Raw genomic sequence first — 20259 nt, forward strand, 5'->3', positions numbered from 1 at the left:
GTTTTACGGCCGGATGCCCTTCCTGACGCCAACCCTATATGGAGGAATGTAATCACTATTGCGTGTTTCCGTGGTGGTTGGTAGTGTGGTATGTTGTCTGAATATGAAGAGGAGAGTGTTGGGACGGAAGAATTAATCAGAAGTGACTTAAATCCCCGACCCGGTCGAGAATCGAACCCGGAGCCCTCTGGACCGAAGGCCAGTACGCTGACCATTCAGCCAACGAGTCGGACCACAGTCATAAGACATATTAATGTCAAAACAAAATAAGGCCAAACGTAGAATCCCATAAAGTGTTTTATTTATGTGCCCTTCTTCTGAAATTCGCCTAAATTGTGATTTTACAACATAATTTTGATATTGTTACTAATATCAGACATCAGTTATTCACTGATACCTGATAAAATATTGATACACGTCGATGACAGTTTCAGAAATAAGGGTGAACTTGTTACCACTGAGATATAACATCATGGATCTTATTAAAAATGGGCAAAGAACTATAAAACAAAGATGAAAGATGCTTGTTGACCGTAGATCCATTTTCATCGCCATCAGGTGCGCTGGAGTTACCGCTTGCGACGACCTCAGCCTTATGATCACTACTATTACCACCCACAGAAGCTGCTCGAATGTTTTTGCTAACATTGTCACTAGCTAAAGCAGTCTCATTGTTAACTCTAGCGATATTATGTGCAAAAGCTGCTTGATTGTTCTCGTTTATCTGAGTTTTGCTAGTATTATTCTCTGCAAGAATTACATTAATTTGTCCTTCCATTCGAGCCACTCTACTACCATTGTCCTTTGTCTCATAAATTTCTTTAGTTTCTGCATTACTACCTCTTCTAGTCCCATTGTTGAAACAGCCGGTCCCTCCACTGCTTGTTTCCATACTCTGTACATAATCAGAAGAGCTAGTGGTTCTGTCACTAGGTGTTGTCTGAATGTCACCACCTGCATTGGGCACTTCTTCAGATTCGACTGTGTTAGAGATATCACCTTCAATAGCTGTGCCCGTATCCTGATGATAGTTCAATGTGAGGGTGATCTGAAAGGAGCGAAATAATTCAAATTAGCAAATACTGTAGCATTTGAGACATAATGTCCACAAGTAAAATGATACTGGAAATTTAGTATTTCGCGTAAATTGATCATCGAACATAATCTACCCAAAGTGTTGAGAGCAAAGTTATCGTTATCATCAGGACTCGGGTGATATCATGACTTAATTCACTTTAGAGAATGGAAAACCTGGAAAACGTTCAAGAATAAGGACGAGATCATCAGTATTTCCTAACAATTTAGGAAGGAAAAGGTCCGGGACTTTGAAATGTGATGGTCTACAGGGTAAGAAAAGAAAGAGTTATGAAATACAGGGAACTGAAAAGTACCATAAGTCTCGAAAGCGCGATACGCTCCCGGTCGGACGACAAGGAAGACTGGACAGGATATACAGAAGGTCGCTCGGTTTATATCCGACCGATTTTCAAGATTACTCACCTTATGCGATACCTCGCCACCACAACCAGTCGTGTTCTATCGCCCGACATCATCATCATTTCCAATTCCAGTTTCCCGGGTATAGTGTACAAGAGTATAGTTTCTGTTCCTCTATACCCTCCCACGAGGCATTCCTCTTGCTGACCTCCGATTTCACTGTGTCTATCTATCTATCTATCTATCTATCTATCTATCTATCTATCTATCTATCTATCGATTCCTTGGTCTCCCTATTTGTCTCTTCCCGTTCATTTCTCTGTTAAAATAATTCCTTCTGTCCATCCTCAATATATGTCCAATGTCCAAACCATTGTAACCTGCATCTTCCTAAAGGCTCGGTAACAGGTATTTTGATGCCAGCCTCCTTTCTGTTTGGTTCATTTGTAATCTTGTCTTTCCTGGTCTTCTGGTTCAATGTTCTGATGAATTTAATTTCTGTTGATTGTATTTTACTATTAGTCTTGTTATGTAGGGTACATGTTTCGAGTCCCTAAAAGAGAACTGGAATGGAGTAGGAAAGAAACATTGTCAAATTTGCTTTCTGGGGTAGACCTATTTTATCTTCCCACAGTAAATTTTTCACTTAAAAGTATAATTGACCAGATTTTTTTGTGTATTTTAAGTATTTCTTGTTTTATTGTGTTATTTATTGCAATGATACTTCCAAGATACTTGAAGCTAGAAACAAAATGTAGCCGAGTTCCCCCCAAAAATGTTTGAATCCGTACCTTTCAAAAGTTTTGTTGTACTGATGTTTAGTCCACATTCTTTAAACTTGTCGCTTCAAAGATTTAGTTTGTCCTGTACCGGTACTTCAGTTTCAGTTCTCCCCAAATGAGAACATCATCTGCAAATATTAGGCATTATGTAATGTTCCTAGATGGATGACGATGCTGAATAACAGTGGTGGCAAGGCACTGTGCTGGGTCCTATCTTGGTTTCAGGCCAATCTGATCTTGCAATCCCTACTTGGACACAACTAACGCATTTTTGATAGACCATCTTCACTTTATCAGTCAGGAAGTTTGACACACCTATACCGTCTAGGCATTCCCGGATCATCTTCCTAGGGACACTGTCGCAGGCCTTCTCGATGTCCATTAAAACCATCAGTAACTTCTTTCCGTATTCTCAGTGCTTCTCTATTAGCATTCTGACAGCAAATATGAGGTCTGTAATGCTTTGGTTCTTTCCAGTCACCGCCTCTGTGTGACACACATTGATCATGATGTTTCTGAAGATTATTGAACAGACTCCGCCACTAGGCAGGACAAACGTTGATGACTAAGATGTATTTGATTTAGGTCGATGCTTTTACAACCTCAGAATATTATTTATGTCTAATACTTTTTCGTGATGATTGCCTAAATCAGGTACACGAGGAAGGACATGCATAGTTTTAAAACCAAGACCTCTACTTACTTTTGCTATTTGCTTTACGTCGCACCGACACAGATATGTCTTATGGCGACGATGGGATAGGAAAGGCCTAGGAATGGGAAGGAAGCGGCCGTGGCCTTAAGTAAGGTACAGCCCCAACATTTGCCTGGTGTAAAAATGGGAAACCACGGAAAACCATCTTCAGGGCTGCCGACAGTGGGGTTCAAACCCACTATCTCCCGATTACTGGATACTGGCCGCACTTAAGCGACTGCAGCTATCGAGCTCGGTAGACCTCTAGTTACGGAGGGACACATGGCCATAGGGTTCCCTCTGCCTACAGTAGAAATGAATATCTTGTTAATTACTGGAGACAACATAGAGCTAATCACGCCTATTTTACCCACCGCTGAGTCACAGCAAGTAACAGACTATTTACTCTGTCCCTAGAAGGACCTCCATAAATCATACTGGAAGTGGATATTTTTAATTATGAAATGTAAATTTGTGTCCTCGTCCTGAGGCATGTACCTATTTAACCATATACCCCTCATAACAATCTTAAATTTCTGGTATTACGGGAATCGAACCCGGGCTTCCGAGCATGGCAGCTAGGTAACCGTTAGGTTAACAAGGTAGACTTTGTTGAAATAATCGATTATTTTCAAAGTACGGTAGCTTTCTTACCTTTACTGTACACAACAATGTATTTTTTTAAGTGGCCATATACTTCATTAAACACTTATCTGACAGGCTGAGAATCTCGTTATATTACAGTAGCCTACCTTTAAAATGATACTACAATTACCACCACTCGAGAAACATGATTTTAGTACTTTACTGGTAAGTTAATTGGCTGAGGATCGACATCTCGATCTTGTGCACAAGAGGCGAGATTTATCCCGTAATCCTCAGAGTCATTAATCTGACATTGGAGTATCCAAATATTAGACTGGTGTATTGTTTAGCCTACCACTTATTGCTTGCTCTGTACTGAATGAACAACAGTTCAATTTCTGAACGGCCAATAGGCCTAAATCAGGCCCAAGATCGCTATTTCGATAACGGCTCAGAATGACCGAGTTTAAGTACAACAGCCTTGAGGGGACCGATAACTAAAATGTCGTGATTTCCTTACAAAATGTCGATTTTACGAATTATTGCTAAATGATAACATCAATCAATCAATCAATCAATCAATCAATCAATCAATCAATCACTACTGATCTGCATTTAGAGCAGTCGCCCAGATGGCAGATTCCCTATCTGTTGTTTTCCTAGCCTTTTCTTAAATGATTGCAAAAAAATTAGAAATTTATTGAACATCTTTCTTGGTAAGTTATTTCAATCCCTAACTCCCCTTCCTATAAACGAATATTTATCCCTATTTATCCTATTGAATTCCAGCTTTATCTTCACATTCTGATCTTTCCTACTTTTAAAGACACCACTCAAACTTATTCGTCTACTGATGTCATTCCACGATCTCTCCACTGACAGCTCGGAACATAGCACTTAATCGAGCATCCCGTCTTTTTCTATTATCAGCAAATGGCACAAAATTTAAAGTTCCGCCATTTGTAAAGGCCGTACGAACATTTTAATGGACTGCCGCGTAGGTGTGTCTGCCACTCTGGCACTTGATCGCATATTTTGACAGTATTTTGCCATTTCCGTTTGAATTTTGCTCCTTGGTTTGACAAATGATAGTATTATTGTGTCAGCGTTTTACGATGATTCCCGTTTACCTCATATTCTTTCAAAAATAACAGGTGAATTCCAAACTTCAGATACCTTTCTCTCATATTTAATTTTTTCAGTACTTCGCTTGCTGCAAAAAGTTCCATGTGCTGCAGTTCTTGTCTGATTGATATGAAACTTTTTTGGAGTTACATTAATATCTTCAACTAACAAAACATACTTGTAAAGAATTTTATTTGTTGATTGGAAGCAATGTTACATGCATTTGATTATGACACTATATTATTTTTCTATAAATAAATAATGATACATTTCTAGTGTGATACATATTTGAGGAAAATACATTTTAAAATAAGTAACGTTTATGTATGTATTTAAACAGCATTATCAAACTTTTAAGTCATCGAAACTAAAATTGTGTCTCAGGGAACTTTTTTCAGTAACTCATAACTAAATATAAAAATATAAAAATTGACGAAGATTGAATCAACCCACTGCTTTGAAACTTGGTACAGCAGGTAATATTTACTTCATGAATGTGCTCACAAAATTTCACGGTGATATCTTCAAAATTGTAGAAGTTGAACATTTCAATAAACGGTCCCCTTTAAGGAGACAGCATGTAAAGGAACTCATTAGGAGCAACATACCCTTCACCTTATTGCAATGACAAATTTTGCCAGTTAATGGAGATAATAACCAGTAAGTCGCGGTCAGTTTACAAGTATCGGTGAAGTAATACAGAGTTTTGAAACAAAAGTGGAATGTGGCTGAAGATAAAAGGAAAGCTAGTACGTAACTTGTGTTTCACATTTTTCACACCGAGGTCTTCCGTTGAACCATCTGATTCATATGAAGCATAGACACTGCGTTGTTACTTACTGGAACTCGTGATCACTTATCATGTTTATTTTCCGCTACATCATTTACAAATCTCGAGGTAACTTACTAACCTATTTCTCTCAACTTCCTCGTTAACGATCGGCGACTCAACCGTTAAGCAGCACCACCCTACGACAGTAACAAGATTTATGACTCTCTACAGTCGACTCTGTTGTGACCAATAGCAGACGACTCTTCACCAATAGCATGCTTGCTTTGTCAGTGACAGTCCACGTAAAGTACTTCAAAAGCGTGCCGGTCCTGAGACCGACTTGCTTGCCAGGTCTCCAGTGTTACATAGCTGTACGTAGTTCTGTCCAGTCTCGCTGTTCGCTCTCAGAGGCGAACTAGTTAAAATGGAGAGTTGACAGCGCTGTGTCTCGAGTTGGGAAGTTCTGACACTCCGCGGACAAGAAATGTAAACACAGCCAGCCAGCTAAGTTTCCAAAGCATACCGGTCGTTAACAAGGAGGTTACAAGAGCTAAACGTACCCACTGCAAGCGTCCTCTATATTATTGGAGAACCATCTCCATCAACCAGATCAATCGGTTTCTGTTGCACTCAAATGTTCAGATACTGGTATTATTATAATGTCCAGTTGATGGCGTGATTGTAGTGCTTTTGTAATCCCCAGGTGTTGTAGATGTGGTGGCAGTATTGTAATGCTCAGATGTTGACGAGGGGGATGTGATTTTGTTCAGTCCAGGTGTTGAAGAAATGGAAGGATGATCCGCATGACTAGGTGATAATGGTGCGGTGGTGGCATTGTAATGATCATGTGTTGTATTTTTGTACTGTTCAGCTGTTAAAGAGATGGTAGTGTTATTGTATTGTCTAGGTGTTGACGGGATGGTCGTGATATTATATTGCACATGAGTCGATGAAATGGTGGTAGTCTTATATCGTTCAGTTGTTGATGGGATGGTGGCAGTTTTGTGTTCCTCGGGTGTTGATGGAATGATAGTAGTATCATTTTGCTGAAGTGATGACAAGATGGTGGTAGCATTATATTCTTCAGGTGTTGATGGAATTGTGATAGCATGATGTTGTTCCGGTGTTGATGAGATTGTAGTAGCATTATATTGTTGAGGTGTTGACAAGGTGGTAGTGGTATCGTATTGTTCAGCTGTTAACAAGATCGTGATGTTTCTGTAATATTCAGCAGATTCTAAGATATTCGAAGGTCCTGGTAGAGGTGCAGTGATATTAGTCTTTTCGACAATCATTCCGACGTCTCCTCCAGATATAATAGTACTCACTGCTACTTTAGTTTCATTATGTGTTCCAAGAACTTCCACACTGATATCACTCTGGTCTTGCTTTGTTTCATTAGGTATGTCGCCAGTAGAATTTCCTCCAGCTTCAGATGTCTCCTTTGTTACACTTGGAGCGAGGAGCGCGTTCTCCCCTAGAGAACAAATAAATCATAATTATACAAGCAGTTAAGCATGAGCGAGAAGAAGGAAACACAATATGGAATAGGGAAGTGAAATCACCGTTAGTGTGAAGTCACAAACATTACTCTGATTACAACTACCATGGAAAGAGTGGAGTGCTTGGGGCAAACTGTCAGAATTGAGCGTTGACGTAAAAGTGCGCGGAATGTTACGTTCGACTACCACTATAGATGTTCCTAAATGTATCAGATACTATTAAGAAACACTGTAGTTTTGAATATCAGTGCCTTCTAGTAAATCAGGACCTCTAAGGGTGCATGCACCAGTGCATTCCGCGGCGCAAGGTGCAAAATTTGATTTGTTTATTTATCATCAACAAAATCATTAACTTTTTTAATATTACAATTGGCTTTACGTCGCACCGACACAGATAGGTCATATGGCGACGATGGGATAAAAAAGGGCTAGGAGTGGCAAGGAAGCGGCCGTGGCCTTCATTAAGGTACAGCCCAGCATTTGCCTGGTGTGAAAATGGGAAACCACTGGAAACCATCTTCAGGGCTGTCGATAGTGGAGTTCGAACCCCCTATATCCCGGATACAAGCTCAGAGCTGAGTTCCCCTAACCACATAATAATACCGTAATAACAATAATAATAATAATAATAATAATAATAATAATAATTGTAATTGTACCGGAGGTACACCCGTCCGTACATTTAAATTAAGCGCCTTGGATAAGGCCCTCTGTAAAGTAAACTGTGAAACAACTAGCACGAGAAGTTTGGACATTGCTCAACAGATGTCCCTACTATAAACTTATGTTGTGCCGTCTGGCGTGAAGATGAACTATTAAAATTCTAGATAAATATTGTGTTAAAGGTTTCCTAAACTGGAGTATTTAGTGTTTGTTTTTTTTATGTTCAAAAGTTATCAACACTTCTAGCTCTTCCCGCCAACTTTAGATGTTGGCCAATGAAAAATTGTGTATATTTATTTTTCATCCAATCAAAACTTTCTGGTATTTATTTGATTATCCAATGCGAACTTGGGTTGTGTCAGGGCCTTAGCCCAGAGTTTTCTGGAACTTTACCTTCGGCTATAAAAGCTGGCACATTTTCGGACCAGGTTGTCTTTGTGATCGCTCCAGTCTGAGAGTGTGTTCTTAACGGAGGTGGAGGGCAGACTTATCCACCTTCGGGAGGTCCACTAGCTCAAGGTAATGGCAGATCCAGCTTAAAATCTGATTGTCTTTCAAAGCTAGCTTGAGAGGAAGGTTTCAAAATTTTTGTAATGTAAATTATCTTTCTCAAATGTACATTTCAAACGTTAAATGTAAATTACAACCAAGCTGTAAGAACTTAACCGAAATCAGGGAACACAGAGTGAGCTACCCTATCGAATTCTCTCTCAATTTGATTTTGAGGCGACTATGATTTCGTAACCTGTTCTATCTTGTAATTTCTGTAACATAAATAGTTTTCTCCTTGTAGTCACCTTCGTAATGTCGGGCCAGAAGCCCAAATAGGGTTTTAAGAATTTCATTTAAATTTTCAAGGAGCGCAAGTGTCCGCCTCCTCACTGTTTTGATTTTTGGGCCAGTAAATTTAACCTTTTTTTTTTTTTACCAAAGGCCTTGTAGCATGGGTTCTCGCTACCCCTGTTAAACTCTATTTCATTCTTTTCATGGTAAAGATATCAGACTGTTGACTATTTTAAGACAGTGAATACTGTTTGATTTTGTAAAAGGTCGTGGCTTTGATAGGCCTGGAAATTTTTGAAAATAGATTCCTAAGTATAAATTGGTAGAGCAATTACGCTCTTCCTGTTGATGTAAAAGAAATTGGGAGACCCGTCTCCTTGACTGTTTGTTAATGGGAGCAGTTGTGCTCATGTACAATTGGTAATTAGGGAGCTAATTTGTTATTAGTTGATTGTTCTGATTTTCTAAAAGTTGTTACCTAGCTTGTGAGCTAAATTTTGGTACCTGAATTTGTAACGGAGGCGGAAGGCCGTCGTATCCGCCTTCGGGAGGTCCACCAGCTCAACGTAATGGCATCTCCAGCTTAAAATCAGATTGTCTTTCAAAGCTAGCTTGAGAGGAAGGTTTCAAACCTTTTGTAATGTAAATTATCTTCCTCAAATGTACATTTCAAACGTTAAATGTAAATTACAACCAAGCTGTAAGAACTTAACCGAAATCAGGGAACACAGAGTGAGCTACCCTATCGAATTCCCTCTCAAATTGATTGCGATCTCTTGCCACAACTTACAAGAATTAAACAGGGGTATCTCGTACCCAATCTACGGGGCCTTCGTGGAAAAGGAACAGATTAATTAAATGGTCCTAAAAAAGAAACAAGATGGATGGAGGCGTGTACTTGCACTCCTACATGAAAGCTTGTTAAAACCTAAGTGGCGTTAAGCCGATACACAGGGGCTATTCCCATATTAATTTAACACATTAATGAAGAGAAGAAAATCGGTTATGTAAACGTAGTCACCTCAATTCAGTAATGAAGGGGAGCTCGAGAGGGTAAAGTACTCTCTATCCCCGATTTACATTTAAAGATATATGAAGTATTACAAAGATGGAAAAGATTTACATGTTTTAAGTTTAAAGGTTACATATTAAAGGTTTCGGACCTGCCCCGCGGGTTAAACTGCTGAGCTAGCAAGGAGAAAAGAAAGATGTCAAACGGCCATTACCTTGTTGAAGAGCTGCTGCCCGAAGGAAGAGGCGCTACCCGCCCCCTGCTATGCCTCTATACACTAAGCATGATGTTGTATAAGTGGCGAAGAGCCGAGAAAACTTCGCACCAGGGTGCATGATCATAGTTTTTTGGGTAGAGACATCTGTTAGCGAATGTCCACACTTCTTGATCCATAGAAAACAAAACACGTTGAAATCCACACAGTATAGACAACTTTGTAATCCCAAAATTTATGGTAGAGACCTCTTCTGAGAAAACTTATGAATTAATACAGTTCTAGAAGTTCACAGTTTCTCCGGTAGAGGAGAATTTATTGGCGGAAGATTTAAATTTGCGGCGTAGAGGTGTACCCCCCGGTACAGTTTTAAATTAATCTTATGACAGTCTTATATCCACCCATTCATGCCCGGACGTTTTTCACCTCTGTAAACCACGGTATCCCCGTAATAATAATAATAATAATAATAATAATAATAATAATAATAATAATAATAATAATAATGAGTTCGACAGACTGAGTAGAGTGTAGACCCCCAATCCTTGATTTTGAGCATAAGTGCTGTCTCTCTCTTTCTCTAGAACTGTCTCGCTCGTTCCGCCTGCCTCCCGCTTCCTCACTTACTCCGCAGCGCTTCACCGTCCGAACAGAGTTGAGCCGAGCTTAGCCGAGCCACTCCCGAGACAAAACTGTGGTCCGAACTGAGCCGAGTCGGACCGACGCACGGTGTACAGCATCTCTACGCGCGTCTTAATATACACTGACTGACAGAGCAAATGCAACACCAAGGAGGAGTGGTTCGAAAGGGATGAAAGTTGGGGAAAACACAGAGACGGCACGGACGAATAATTGATGTTTATTTCAAACCGATATGCAGGTTACACAATGCGCACGGCATCGACTCAGTAGGATGTAGGACCACCGCGAGCGGCGATGCACGCAGAAACACGTCGAGGTACAGAGTCAATAAGAGTGCGGATGGTGTCCTGAGGGATGGTTCTCCATTCTCTGTCAACCATTTGCCACAGTTGGTCGTCCGTACGAGGCTGGGGCAGAGTTTGCAAACGGCGTCCAATGAGATCCCACACGTGTTCGATTGGTGAGAGATCCGGAGAGTACGCTGGCCGCGGAAGCATCTGTACACCTCGTAGAGCCTGTTGGGAGATGCGAGCAGTGTGTGGGCGGGCATTATCCTGCTGAAACAGAGCATTGGACAGCCCCTGAAGGTACGGGAGTGCCACCGGCCGCAGCACATGCTGCACGTAGCGGTGGGCATTTAACGTGCCTTGAATACGCACTAGAGGTGACGTGGAATCATACGCAATAGCGCCCCAAACCATGATGCCGCGTTGTCTAGTGGTAGGGGGCTCCACAGTTACTGCCGGATTTGACCTTTCTCCACGCCAACGCCACACTCGTCTGCGGTGACTATCACTGACAGAACAGAAGCGTGACTCATCGGAGAACACGACAGTCCGCCATTCCCTCATCCAAGTCGCTCTAGCCCGGCACCATGCCAGGCGTGCACGTCTATGCTGTGGAGTCAATGGTAGTCTTCTGAGCGGACGCCGGGAGTGCAGGCCTCCTTCAACCAATCGACGGGAAATTGTTCTGGTCGATATTGGAACAGCTAGGGTGTCTTGCACATGCTGAAGAATGGCGGTTGACGTGGCGTGCGGGGCTGCCACCGCTTGGCGGCGGATGCGCCGATCCCGATCCTCGCGTGCTGACGTCACTCGGGCTGCGCCTGGACCCCTCGCATGTGCCACATGTCCCTGCGCCAACCATCTTCGCCACAGGCGCTGCACCGTGGACACATCCCTATGGGTATCGGCTGCGATTTGACGAAGCGACCAACCTGCCCTTCTCAGCCCGATCACCATACCCCTCGTAAAGTCGTCTGTCTGCTGGAAATGCTTCCGTTGACGGCGGCCTGGCATTCTTAGCTATACACGTGTCCTGTGGCACACGACAACACGTTCTACAATGACTGTCGGCTGAGAAATCACGGTACGAAGTGGGCCATTCGCCAACGCCGTGTCCCATTTATCGTTCGCTACGTGCGCAGCACAGCGGCGCATTTCACATCATGAGCATACCTCAGTGACGTCAGTCTACCCTGCAATTGGCATAAAGTTCTGACCACTCCTTCTTGGTGTTGCATTTGCTCTGTCAGTCAGTGTATATCTTCGTGTGCATGCAATACATCACACCACAGACCACCACAGATACGCGCAACATGAATCCTTCCCTCCACATAGGGTTCATCATCATCATCATCATGTGTTCTGCCAACAGGCAGGTTTTCACATGGCAGCGCCCCATGCCCTCCTGTCTTCTGCTATCCTGTTCAGATCCTTGTAAGTTGCTCCTTCTTTGAAGTCATCTATGATCTTGTAGCTCCTCCTTCCTCTCAGTCTCTTTCCGCAAACTAATCCTTCCAGTTCTTCCGTTAACAAGCACCCCCGTCTCAATAAATGTGCCATCCAGTTCTTCTTCCTTTCTCTTATAACTTGCAGTAATTTCCTCTTCTCCTCAACACTTTCCAATACTTTTTCATTTCTCATACTTCCCATCCAGCGCATTTTCTCCATTCTCCTCCACATCCACATCCACATCTCAAACACCTCTTCTCAATGTCCACGTCTCTGCTCCATATAATGCCGCACTGCAAACAAAGCATTTGCCTACTCTTTTTTTCAAACCTTTATTTAATTTGCCGCATAATAATCTCCTCTTTGTACTGAACGCTTCATTCGCTATAGCAATACAAGTTTTCACCTGTTGGCATCTCATGTCTTCATTTATTGTACTTCCAAGATGTTTGATATCTGTTACTTGGCTCATATTAACTTGCCAGTTTTCTTCCTTTACCCATCTCCGTACTCTTTGTTTTTGAAGTATTTATTCTCATCCCATACTCCTCGCAAGCTTCGTTCATATCTTTTAGCATCTTATTTAAATTTATTTCGCTTTCTAATAATACCATGTCATCGACAAACCCTACACATTCAATTCTCTTTCCGCCAATACCCACTCCTCTCCATCCACCCACGCAGGGTTAGTGTCAGGAAAGGCATTAAGCCATAAGAATTGGCTAAATCCATAGAAAGTGTCGGCCTCAGGTAATCGTGAATAGACCGAGAAGAAGAAGGTGGTCACATTTTTGCTGCAAGATTTTATCTTTTTTGAACTTACTTCCCAATCTTAAGGACAGCAAAAAATTCACCTCTGGGAGAGAGATTGGCGGAATTTGATGGCAGCAAAAATCTATTTTTCAGATCGTTTTACGAAATTCCTGCATTTTATCATGAAGTATGTTGCAAGTCTGTTCTTCTCCCATTAACTTTCGATCATTGGTGTCGAGAGACACTCTAGACATTCCAGTAAGTTCGCTGCATGCTCCAGTTTCTTTAGAATCAAATGCCCTCCTGGTGGCCATGATCGTGGTTAACCAGTTCGAGTCCCGTTGGTAAAAAATATGTTCACCGTCAGAATGTTGGCCGGCAGGATAAGAGAGTTCGTAGTATACAATTTCTAATCACTAGATTTCGTGCCAAAAGCCTGAATTAAATTCCTGTCATATGGAGTGAGGACATATTTATTTATTTATTTATTTATTTATTTATTTATTTATTTATTTATTTATTTATTTATTTATTTATTGACTTTAGCAGTGGCGAAGTTAGGGCTCGCGGCCCTCTCTTACACTTAACCACATAATTAATTTAGAGATAAAACATATATAAAAGAAATGTACTATTCTATTATAAAATCAAAGATAAGCTAAAAATTACAGATTTGGACGACATATAATGAAGGAAGAAAAGAGAGTTTAACAAATAAAATAGAATGAAATTCGGAGCGTAAAGATAATAAGAAAGAGACAAAGTCATAATGAAAAAATAAGATACAAACTGAAAAAATAAGAAATGCATAAAGAGAACACAATAAGTAATAAAGTAAATGGCAATATAAGTATGGCCATAAAAGTAATTTATGTACATGAGTAAGAAGCTAAATATTATGTGCATTACACTATAATAATAATAATAATAATAATAATAATAATAATAATAATAATAATAATAATAATAATAATAACCACAATCACACAACCTATCATACGTCATCATACACACGAAACAATCACACAAAACAATCAACGGTATTCAACAGGTAATCTCTACATGCAGTCTTAAATTTCGATATTGAGTCTGAGTTCCTGACAGCAGCTGGGAGTGAATTCCAAAGTCATGACCCAGCCACAACGAAGGATCTGTTACATATTGAAGAGTGCTTGACGGGAATAGCGAGGGAAGTGCCAGATCTAGTGTTACAATTATGGAATGACGATAATAAATGTAATTTTGAAGAGATGTATTTGGGTAGATTTTCCTTCTGAGTTCGATATATCAACGTAAGTACGTGGAATTTCCGTCGCCTCTCGGGTTTCAGCCAGGAAAGAAATGTGTAGCTAGGGGTTATGTGAGCATCGTGACTTAAGTTAAAAACAAATCGAAGACCAGAGTTCAGTGCTCGTTGACGTTGTTGATGGTGATTCGTCCGTCGGATGGGGACGTAAAGCTTTGAACAGACCCCTTGACGTTATTCGACAGGAGTAGGCTACGTGCCGACACCGGGTTTCACCCTCTCTCTACCTCATTATCATCACTATTACACACCAAGACGCGTAAGTCACCATGAGTATCAAATAGAAACACCTACACCAGGAGAGCCGAATATGCCCTCGGACACTCTCGGCACTAAAAGCCATACGAGTTTTTATTTTTTATTTTTTTAAGAATCAAATGTGAGTACAGTAAATTTTTAAACATGTAAAGACAAAATATACGTTGTATTTCAATCCCTACAAAATCTTTCTTTCAAAATGAAATCCATTAATAATTATTTTTTGTAATCTTATAGTATCCTCTGTATAAATTAAACGGATATAAATTGCATGAATCTGCTGCAGTTGCATTTGTATGTATTATTGATAGGTTTTATAAAATTTCTTTGAGGGGTCCCAATCATGTTTCTTGCAGGCGGGTCCGTATCATATTTTGTTACCCCTCTGAAGGTGCATATTCCTTCCATCACACTCTCCATTTTTCTATTAATTTCACCTTTTCAAATTCTGTAGGCCCCTCTGGGCCGTTAGCATTTTTTAAAGCGTATCGCAAGGAATTGCTGCAGCCTCTATGGTGGTGGTAGTGATGATTATTGTTATTTCAAAAGGAAATAGAGCAAATAACAATTCCTTCTTCTTTCTTTCTTTTTCTACCGCTTTTCCCATACCTGTGGGGTCGTGACTGCAAACTGCGTCCCACACGTGGATTTGACCCTGTTTTACGGCCGGATGCCCTTCCTGACGCCAACCCTATATGGAGGGATGTAATCACTATTGCGTGTTCCTGTGGTGGTTGGTAGTATATTGTGTTGTCGGAATATGAAGAGGAAAGTGTTGGAACAAATACAAACACCCAGTCCCCGAGCCAGAGGAATTAATCAGAGATAATTCAAATCCCCGACCCGACCGGGAATCGAACCCAGGACTCTCTGAACCAAAGGCCTCAAGGCTGACCATTCAGCCAAGAAGTCGGACAATTCATAACTGAGGAAAAACAAGAAGAGATCCGACCCTGCAAAAATGAAGGTATATCAATCAATCAATCAATCAATCAATCAATCAATCAATCAATCAATCAATCAATCAATCAATCAATCAATCAATCAATCAATCAGTCAATCAATCACTACTGATCTGCATTTAGGGAAGTCGCCCAGGTGGCAGATTCCCTATCTGTTGTTTTCGAAGCCTTTTCTTAAATAATTGCAAAGAAAATGCAAATATACTGAACACCTCCCGTGGTAAGTTAATCCAATCCCTAACTCCCCTTCCTATAAACGAATATTTTGCCCCAATTTGTCCTCTCGAATTCCAACTTTATCTTCGTATTGCGATCTTTCCTACTTTTAAAGACACCACTCAAATTTATTCGTCTACTGATGTTATACCACGCCATCTCTCCAATTACAGCTCGGAACATACCACTTAGTCGAGTAGCTCGTCTCCTTTCTCCCAAGTCTTCCCAGCCCAAACTTTACAACATTTGTGTAACGCTACTCTTTTGTCGGAAATCACCCAGAGCAAATCGAATTGCTTTTCTTCGGATTTTTTCCAATTCTTGAATCAAGTAATCCTGGCGAGGTTCCCATACATTGGAACCATGCTCTAGTTGGGGGTCTTACCAGAAACTTATAAGCCCTCTCCTTTACATGCTTACAACAACACCTAAATACCCTCATACCATGTGCAGAGATCTGTACGTTTCATTTACAATCATATTTATATGATTAACCCAATGAAGATCTTTCCTTATATTAACACCTAGGTACTTACAATGATCCCCAAAAGGTACTTTCACCCCATCAATGCAGACTTTTCCTATTTGTGAAACTCACAACCAGACTTTTAACCCCATTTATCATCATACCATTGCCTACTGTCCATCTCACAACATTATCGAGGTCATTTTGCAGTTGCTCACAATCTTGTAACTTACTTATTACTCTGTACAGAATAACACCGTCCGCAAAAAGCCTTATCTCTGATTCCACTCCTTTACACATATCATCGATATATATAAGAAAACATCAATGTCCAATAATACCGCCATGAGGAATTCCCCTCTTAATTATTACTGGGACAGATATAGCTTCGCCTACTCTAATTCTCTGAGTTCTATTTTCTAGAAACATAGCCACCCATACAGTCACTCTTTTGTCAAGTCCAATTGCACTCATTTTTGTCAGTGGTCTCCCATGATCTATCCTATCAAATGCCTTAGGTAGGTCAATCGCGATACAGTCCATTTGACCTGTTGAATCCAGGACATCTGCTATATCTTGCTGGAATCCTACAATTTGAGCTTCAGTGGAATAACCTTTCCTAAACCCGAACTGCCTTCTATCGAACCAGTTATTAATTTCGCAAACATGTTTAATATAATCAGAAAGAATGTTTTCCCAAAGCTTATATGCAATGGATGCATGTCAAACTGACTGGGCTGTAATATTCAGCTTTATGTCTATCATCCTTTCCTTTATACACAGGGGCTACTATAGCAACTTTTCATTCATTTGGTATAGCTCTTTCATGCAAACAATAATCAAATAAGTACTTCAGATATGGCGCTATATCCCAACCCATTGTCTTTAGTATATCCCCATAAATCTTGTCAATTTCAGCCGCTTTTCTAGTTTTCAACTTGTTTATCTTATTGTAAATGCCAATGTTATCATAGGTAATTTTTAGTACTCCTTTAGTATTATTCACTTCCTTTATCTGGACATTATTCTTGTAACCAACAATGTTAACATACTGCTGACTGAATGCTTCTGCCTTTTGAAGATACATACACACACTCCCCTTGTTCATTAATTATTCCTGGCATGTCCTTCTTGGAACCTGTTTCCGCATTAAAGTACCTATACATACTCTTCCATTGTTTGCTAAAATTTGTATGACTGCCAATTATGATTGCCATCATGTTATCCTTAGCTGAATTCTTTGCTAGATTCAATTTCCTGGTAAGTTCCTTCAATTTCTCCTTACTACCACAGCCATTTCTAATTCTATTTCTTTTCATCCTGCACCTCCTTCTTAGTCTCTTTACTTCTCTGTTATAACACTGTGGACTTTTACCATTCCTTACCACCTTTAAAGGTACAAACCTATTTTCACATTCCTCAACAATTGCTTTAAACCCATCCCAGCGTATGTTTACATTTTTATTTACCGTTTTCCACCGATCATAGTTACTTTTTAAAACTCCCTCATGCCTGTTTTATCAGCCATACGGTACTGCATAATACTCCTAAATTTAATACCTTCATTTCTTTTATATTTATTTTTAACTACCACAAAAACAGCCTCGTGATCACTAATACCATCTGTTACTTCGGTTCCTCTATAGAGTTAATCTAGTTTTACCAGCACCACATCCAGGATATTCTTCCCTCTAGTTGGTTCCATCACTTCCTGAATCAGATGCCCTTCCCATATTATCTTATTTGCCATTTGTTGGCCATGCTTTCTGTCGTTCGCATTACCTTCCCAATTGACATTTGGTATATTGAGATCTTCCGCTACAATCACGTTCCTTTCCTTATCGTTTCCCACATTCCCTATCAGCTTCAGCGCTACCCTTTCCCGATCTGTACACTCCAAAGACATCAACTTGCCTATTATATTTAGAAATGAGCCTTACACCTAGAATTTCATGTTTGTCATCTTTAACTTTTTCGTAGCTGACAAATTCTTCTTTCACCAGAATGAATACTCCCTCTCCTACCATTCCTATCCTATCTCTACGATACACACCCCAATTCCGTGAGCAAATTTCTGCATCCATTATACCATTCCTCAGCCATGATTCAACTCCTATTACAATATCTGGTAAGTATATATCTATTATATACTTAATTCGATTCCTTTCTTTACAATACTTCTACAGTTCAATACTAACATTTTTATGTCATCCCTAGCCTACTTTACTTCCAGTTCCCTGGTCCCTTATCACAGCTCCCGAGGCCACCCCGTTTCCCTGAATGTACCTCCCTAGTAAATGGAAGCAAACGCCAGACACAGACGGTGCCGCGTAATGAAGTACTCTGCTTAGTGGCAGGTCCTTTCAATTCGGTCTGTAAATTTCGCTGTCCACGTTTCTCTGTCCTCACCATCCCCCTTCAGCATCCAGTAATGCAGTTTTCCTTTTAAATCATCTAGCAGTTCCTCCCAAGTCACTGTATTCCGTCAAAATTTCCTTCAACGATATCAACCAACAAGCAATTTCTTTTCAGAATATGTGCGAAGGAAGCCTCCGTGGCTCAGGCGGCAGCGCGTCGGCCTCTCACCGCTCGGTTCCGTGGTTCAAATCACGGTCACTCCATGTGAGATTTGTGCTGGACAAAGCGGAGGCGGGACATGTTTTTCTCCGGGTACTCCAGTTTTCCCTGTCATCTCTCATTCCACGAACACTCTCCGATATCATTTCCTTTCATCTGTCACAGAGGAGTGCGACAGGCGTCGGCAGCCGGAAAAATTCCTATCCTCGCCGCTAGATGGGGGTTTGATCCATTCCATTCCTGACTCGGTCGAATGAATGGAATCAGGCTGTCTATGTTCAATATGTGCGAAGCTCTAAAAAATTGTGGCACGTAAGAACTCTTCATTTGTCACCATGTAAGTCCACCTTATTCTTTCTTTTTTTTTTTTTTTTTTCTTACAATTTGCTAGCCAAAGCTGCAGTACCACATTTCAAAACTCAGCAGGTATTCCCTCTCTAATTTTCTCGAGACCACTGTTGCTCCAAGAGTAGCATCTGACCAGTTTCTTCCGTGACTCCAAGCTGAGTTTACTTGTTAAAAAGGTCTACCGCAGACTGGTAAATCATTTTAGAATCATTTTCACTTTCATTTTTTAAAATTGAGACAGGAAAGGCCTAGGAGTGGGAAGGAAGTGACCGAGGTCGAAATTAACTTTCAACCTATTAGGCCAAGTTTCGCATATATAGTACGTGTTGAAGATATGATAATACAGAAAAAATATGGTCAACCGGACACCAGTGGGATGCGAACCCACTACCTCCCGATTTCGCGTCGGTTGTTCTACCAATTGAGCTATGGTGGCCTAAGACATATTTGTTCTGTTGGAAAGGCTAGGCTACAGGTCTGGCACTTCTGCCAACATACGGTACTGTAGAGTGCTTGTAAGTCGTCTGTTGTCACGACCATGAAAATTCAATATTCATTACGTAGCCGTGGCCTTAATTAAGGGACAGCAACAGCATTTGACTGGTATGAAAATAGGAAACCACGGGAAACCATCTTCAGACCAACCGACAGTAGGGTTCCCGAATGCAAGCTGACAGCTACGTGACCCATCTGCACAAACCACTCGCCGGTTAGGATAAAAATATAGGAAGGAAGGAGAACATGGGACAGCAGGCAGCGCTCAACCCTGTTTAAATAGATGTATAGTGAACATACCTGTCGATGCGAACCAGCGAGTCCTCTCAAGAGAGTGCACCACTGTATTGACATCCAGCCTGCTATTTCCTGCTCCTTCGGTCGTATTAGAAGACGAGGTCCTGTTGCCTGTCGTGAAGATGGTGATTGTGTTCATCACATTCACGTTTTTAGTAATGGCTGTGTTCGCTGACAGCGTCGTCGAGTTGTCTTTGTATTCAATGATGAAAAATACCATCAGAGAGATTGCTACAACTAACAGGATGAAGATCAGCGAGGAGCACAGAATTTTTAGATTTCTCCTTTTCTTGGAGATGATTGGAGAGTTGATCTTATCGGTTACATCGTGTGGACCTGAAACATCCAGATAAATAACTTTTAAAAATAAACAGTTTCCAGTCCTGTACAACTCTGGAGCTCGTGGAATGATTGATGATTGATGTTTGTTGTTTAGAGGGGCCTATCATCGAGGTCATCGGCCCATAATGGTGCGAAATGAGACGAAATGAAATGACAACTTAAAAGTCCAAAATCCTCCACTGGCCAGAATTCAAAGCGTGAGAACGAAGAATGAATGGATGGACGGATATGAATTTAAAACGATCAGTGGGTCCGACCCACAGTGCCTCACATGCACAGAAGCTGGCACGAA

At 40.8% G+C, this 20259-nt stretch overlaps 1 protein-coding gene across 2 annotated transcripts in view; it reads right to left on the reverse strand.

Annotated features, from left to right (window-relative positions):
• Nucleotides 1–314: 314 nt before the first annotated feature.
• The window catches only part of LOC136874285 (uncharacterized), an 86329-nt gene continuing 66384 nt past the window's right edge, over nucleotides 315–20259 (reverse strand). The window contains exons 2-4 of one of the 2 annotated variants that reach the window (XM_067147917.2): nucleotides 19629–19961; nucleotides 6724–6872; nucleotides 315–1048 (exon numbers count right to left, since the gene is read on the reverse strand). In XM_067147917.2, coding sequence (XP_067004018.2) covers nucleotides 452–1048; nucleotides 6724–6872; nucleotides 19629–19961 — 1079 coding nt within the window. In that variant the 3' untranslated portion in view covers nucleotides 315–451. Of the gene's footprint in view, nucleotides 1049–4806; nucleotides 6873–19628; nucleotides 19962–20259 lie in introns of those variants that run through there. The other variant, XM_067147916.2, reaches the window with a different exon arrangement.

This window comes from Anabrus simplex, chromosome 5, assembly GCF_040414725.1.
Source record: "Anabrus simplex isolate iqAnaSimp1 chromosome 5, ASM4041472v1, whole genome shotgun sequence".
In the NCBI taxonomy this organism is placed as follows: Eukaryota; Metazoa; Arthropoda; class Insecta; order Orthoptera; family Tettigoniidae; genus Anabrus; species Anabrus simplex.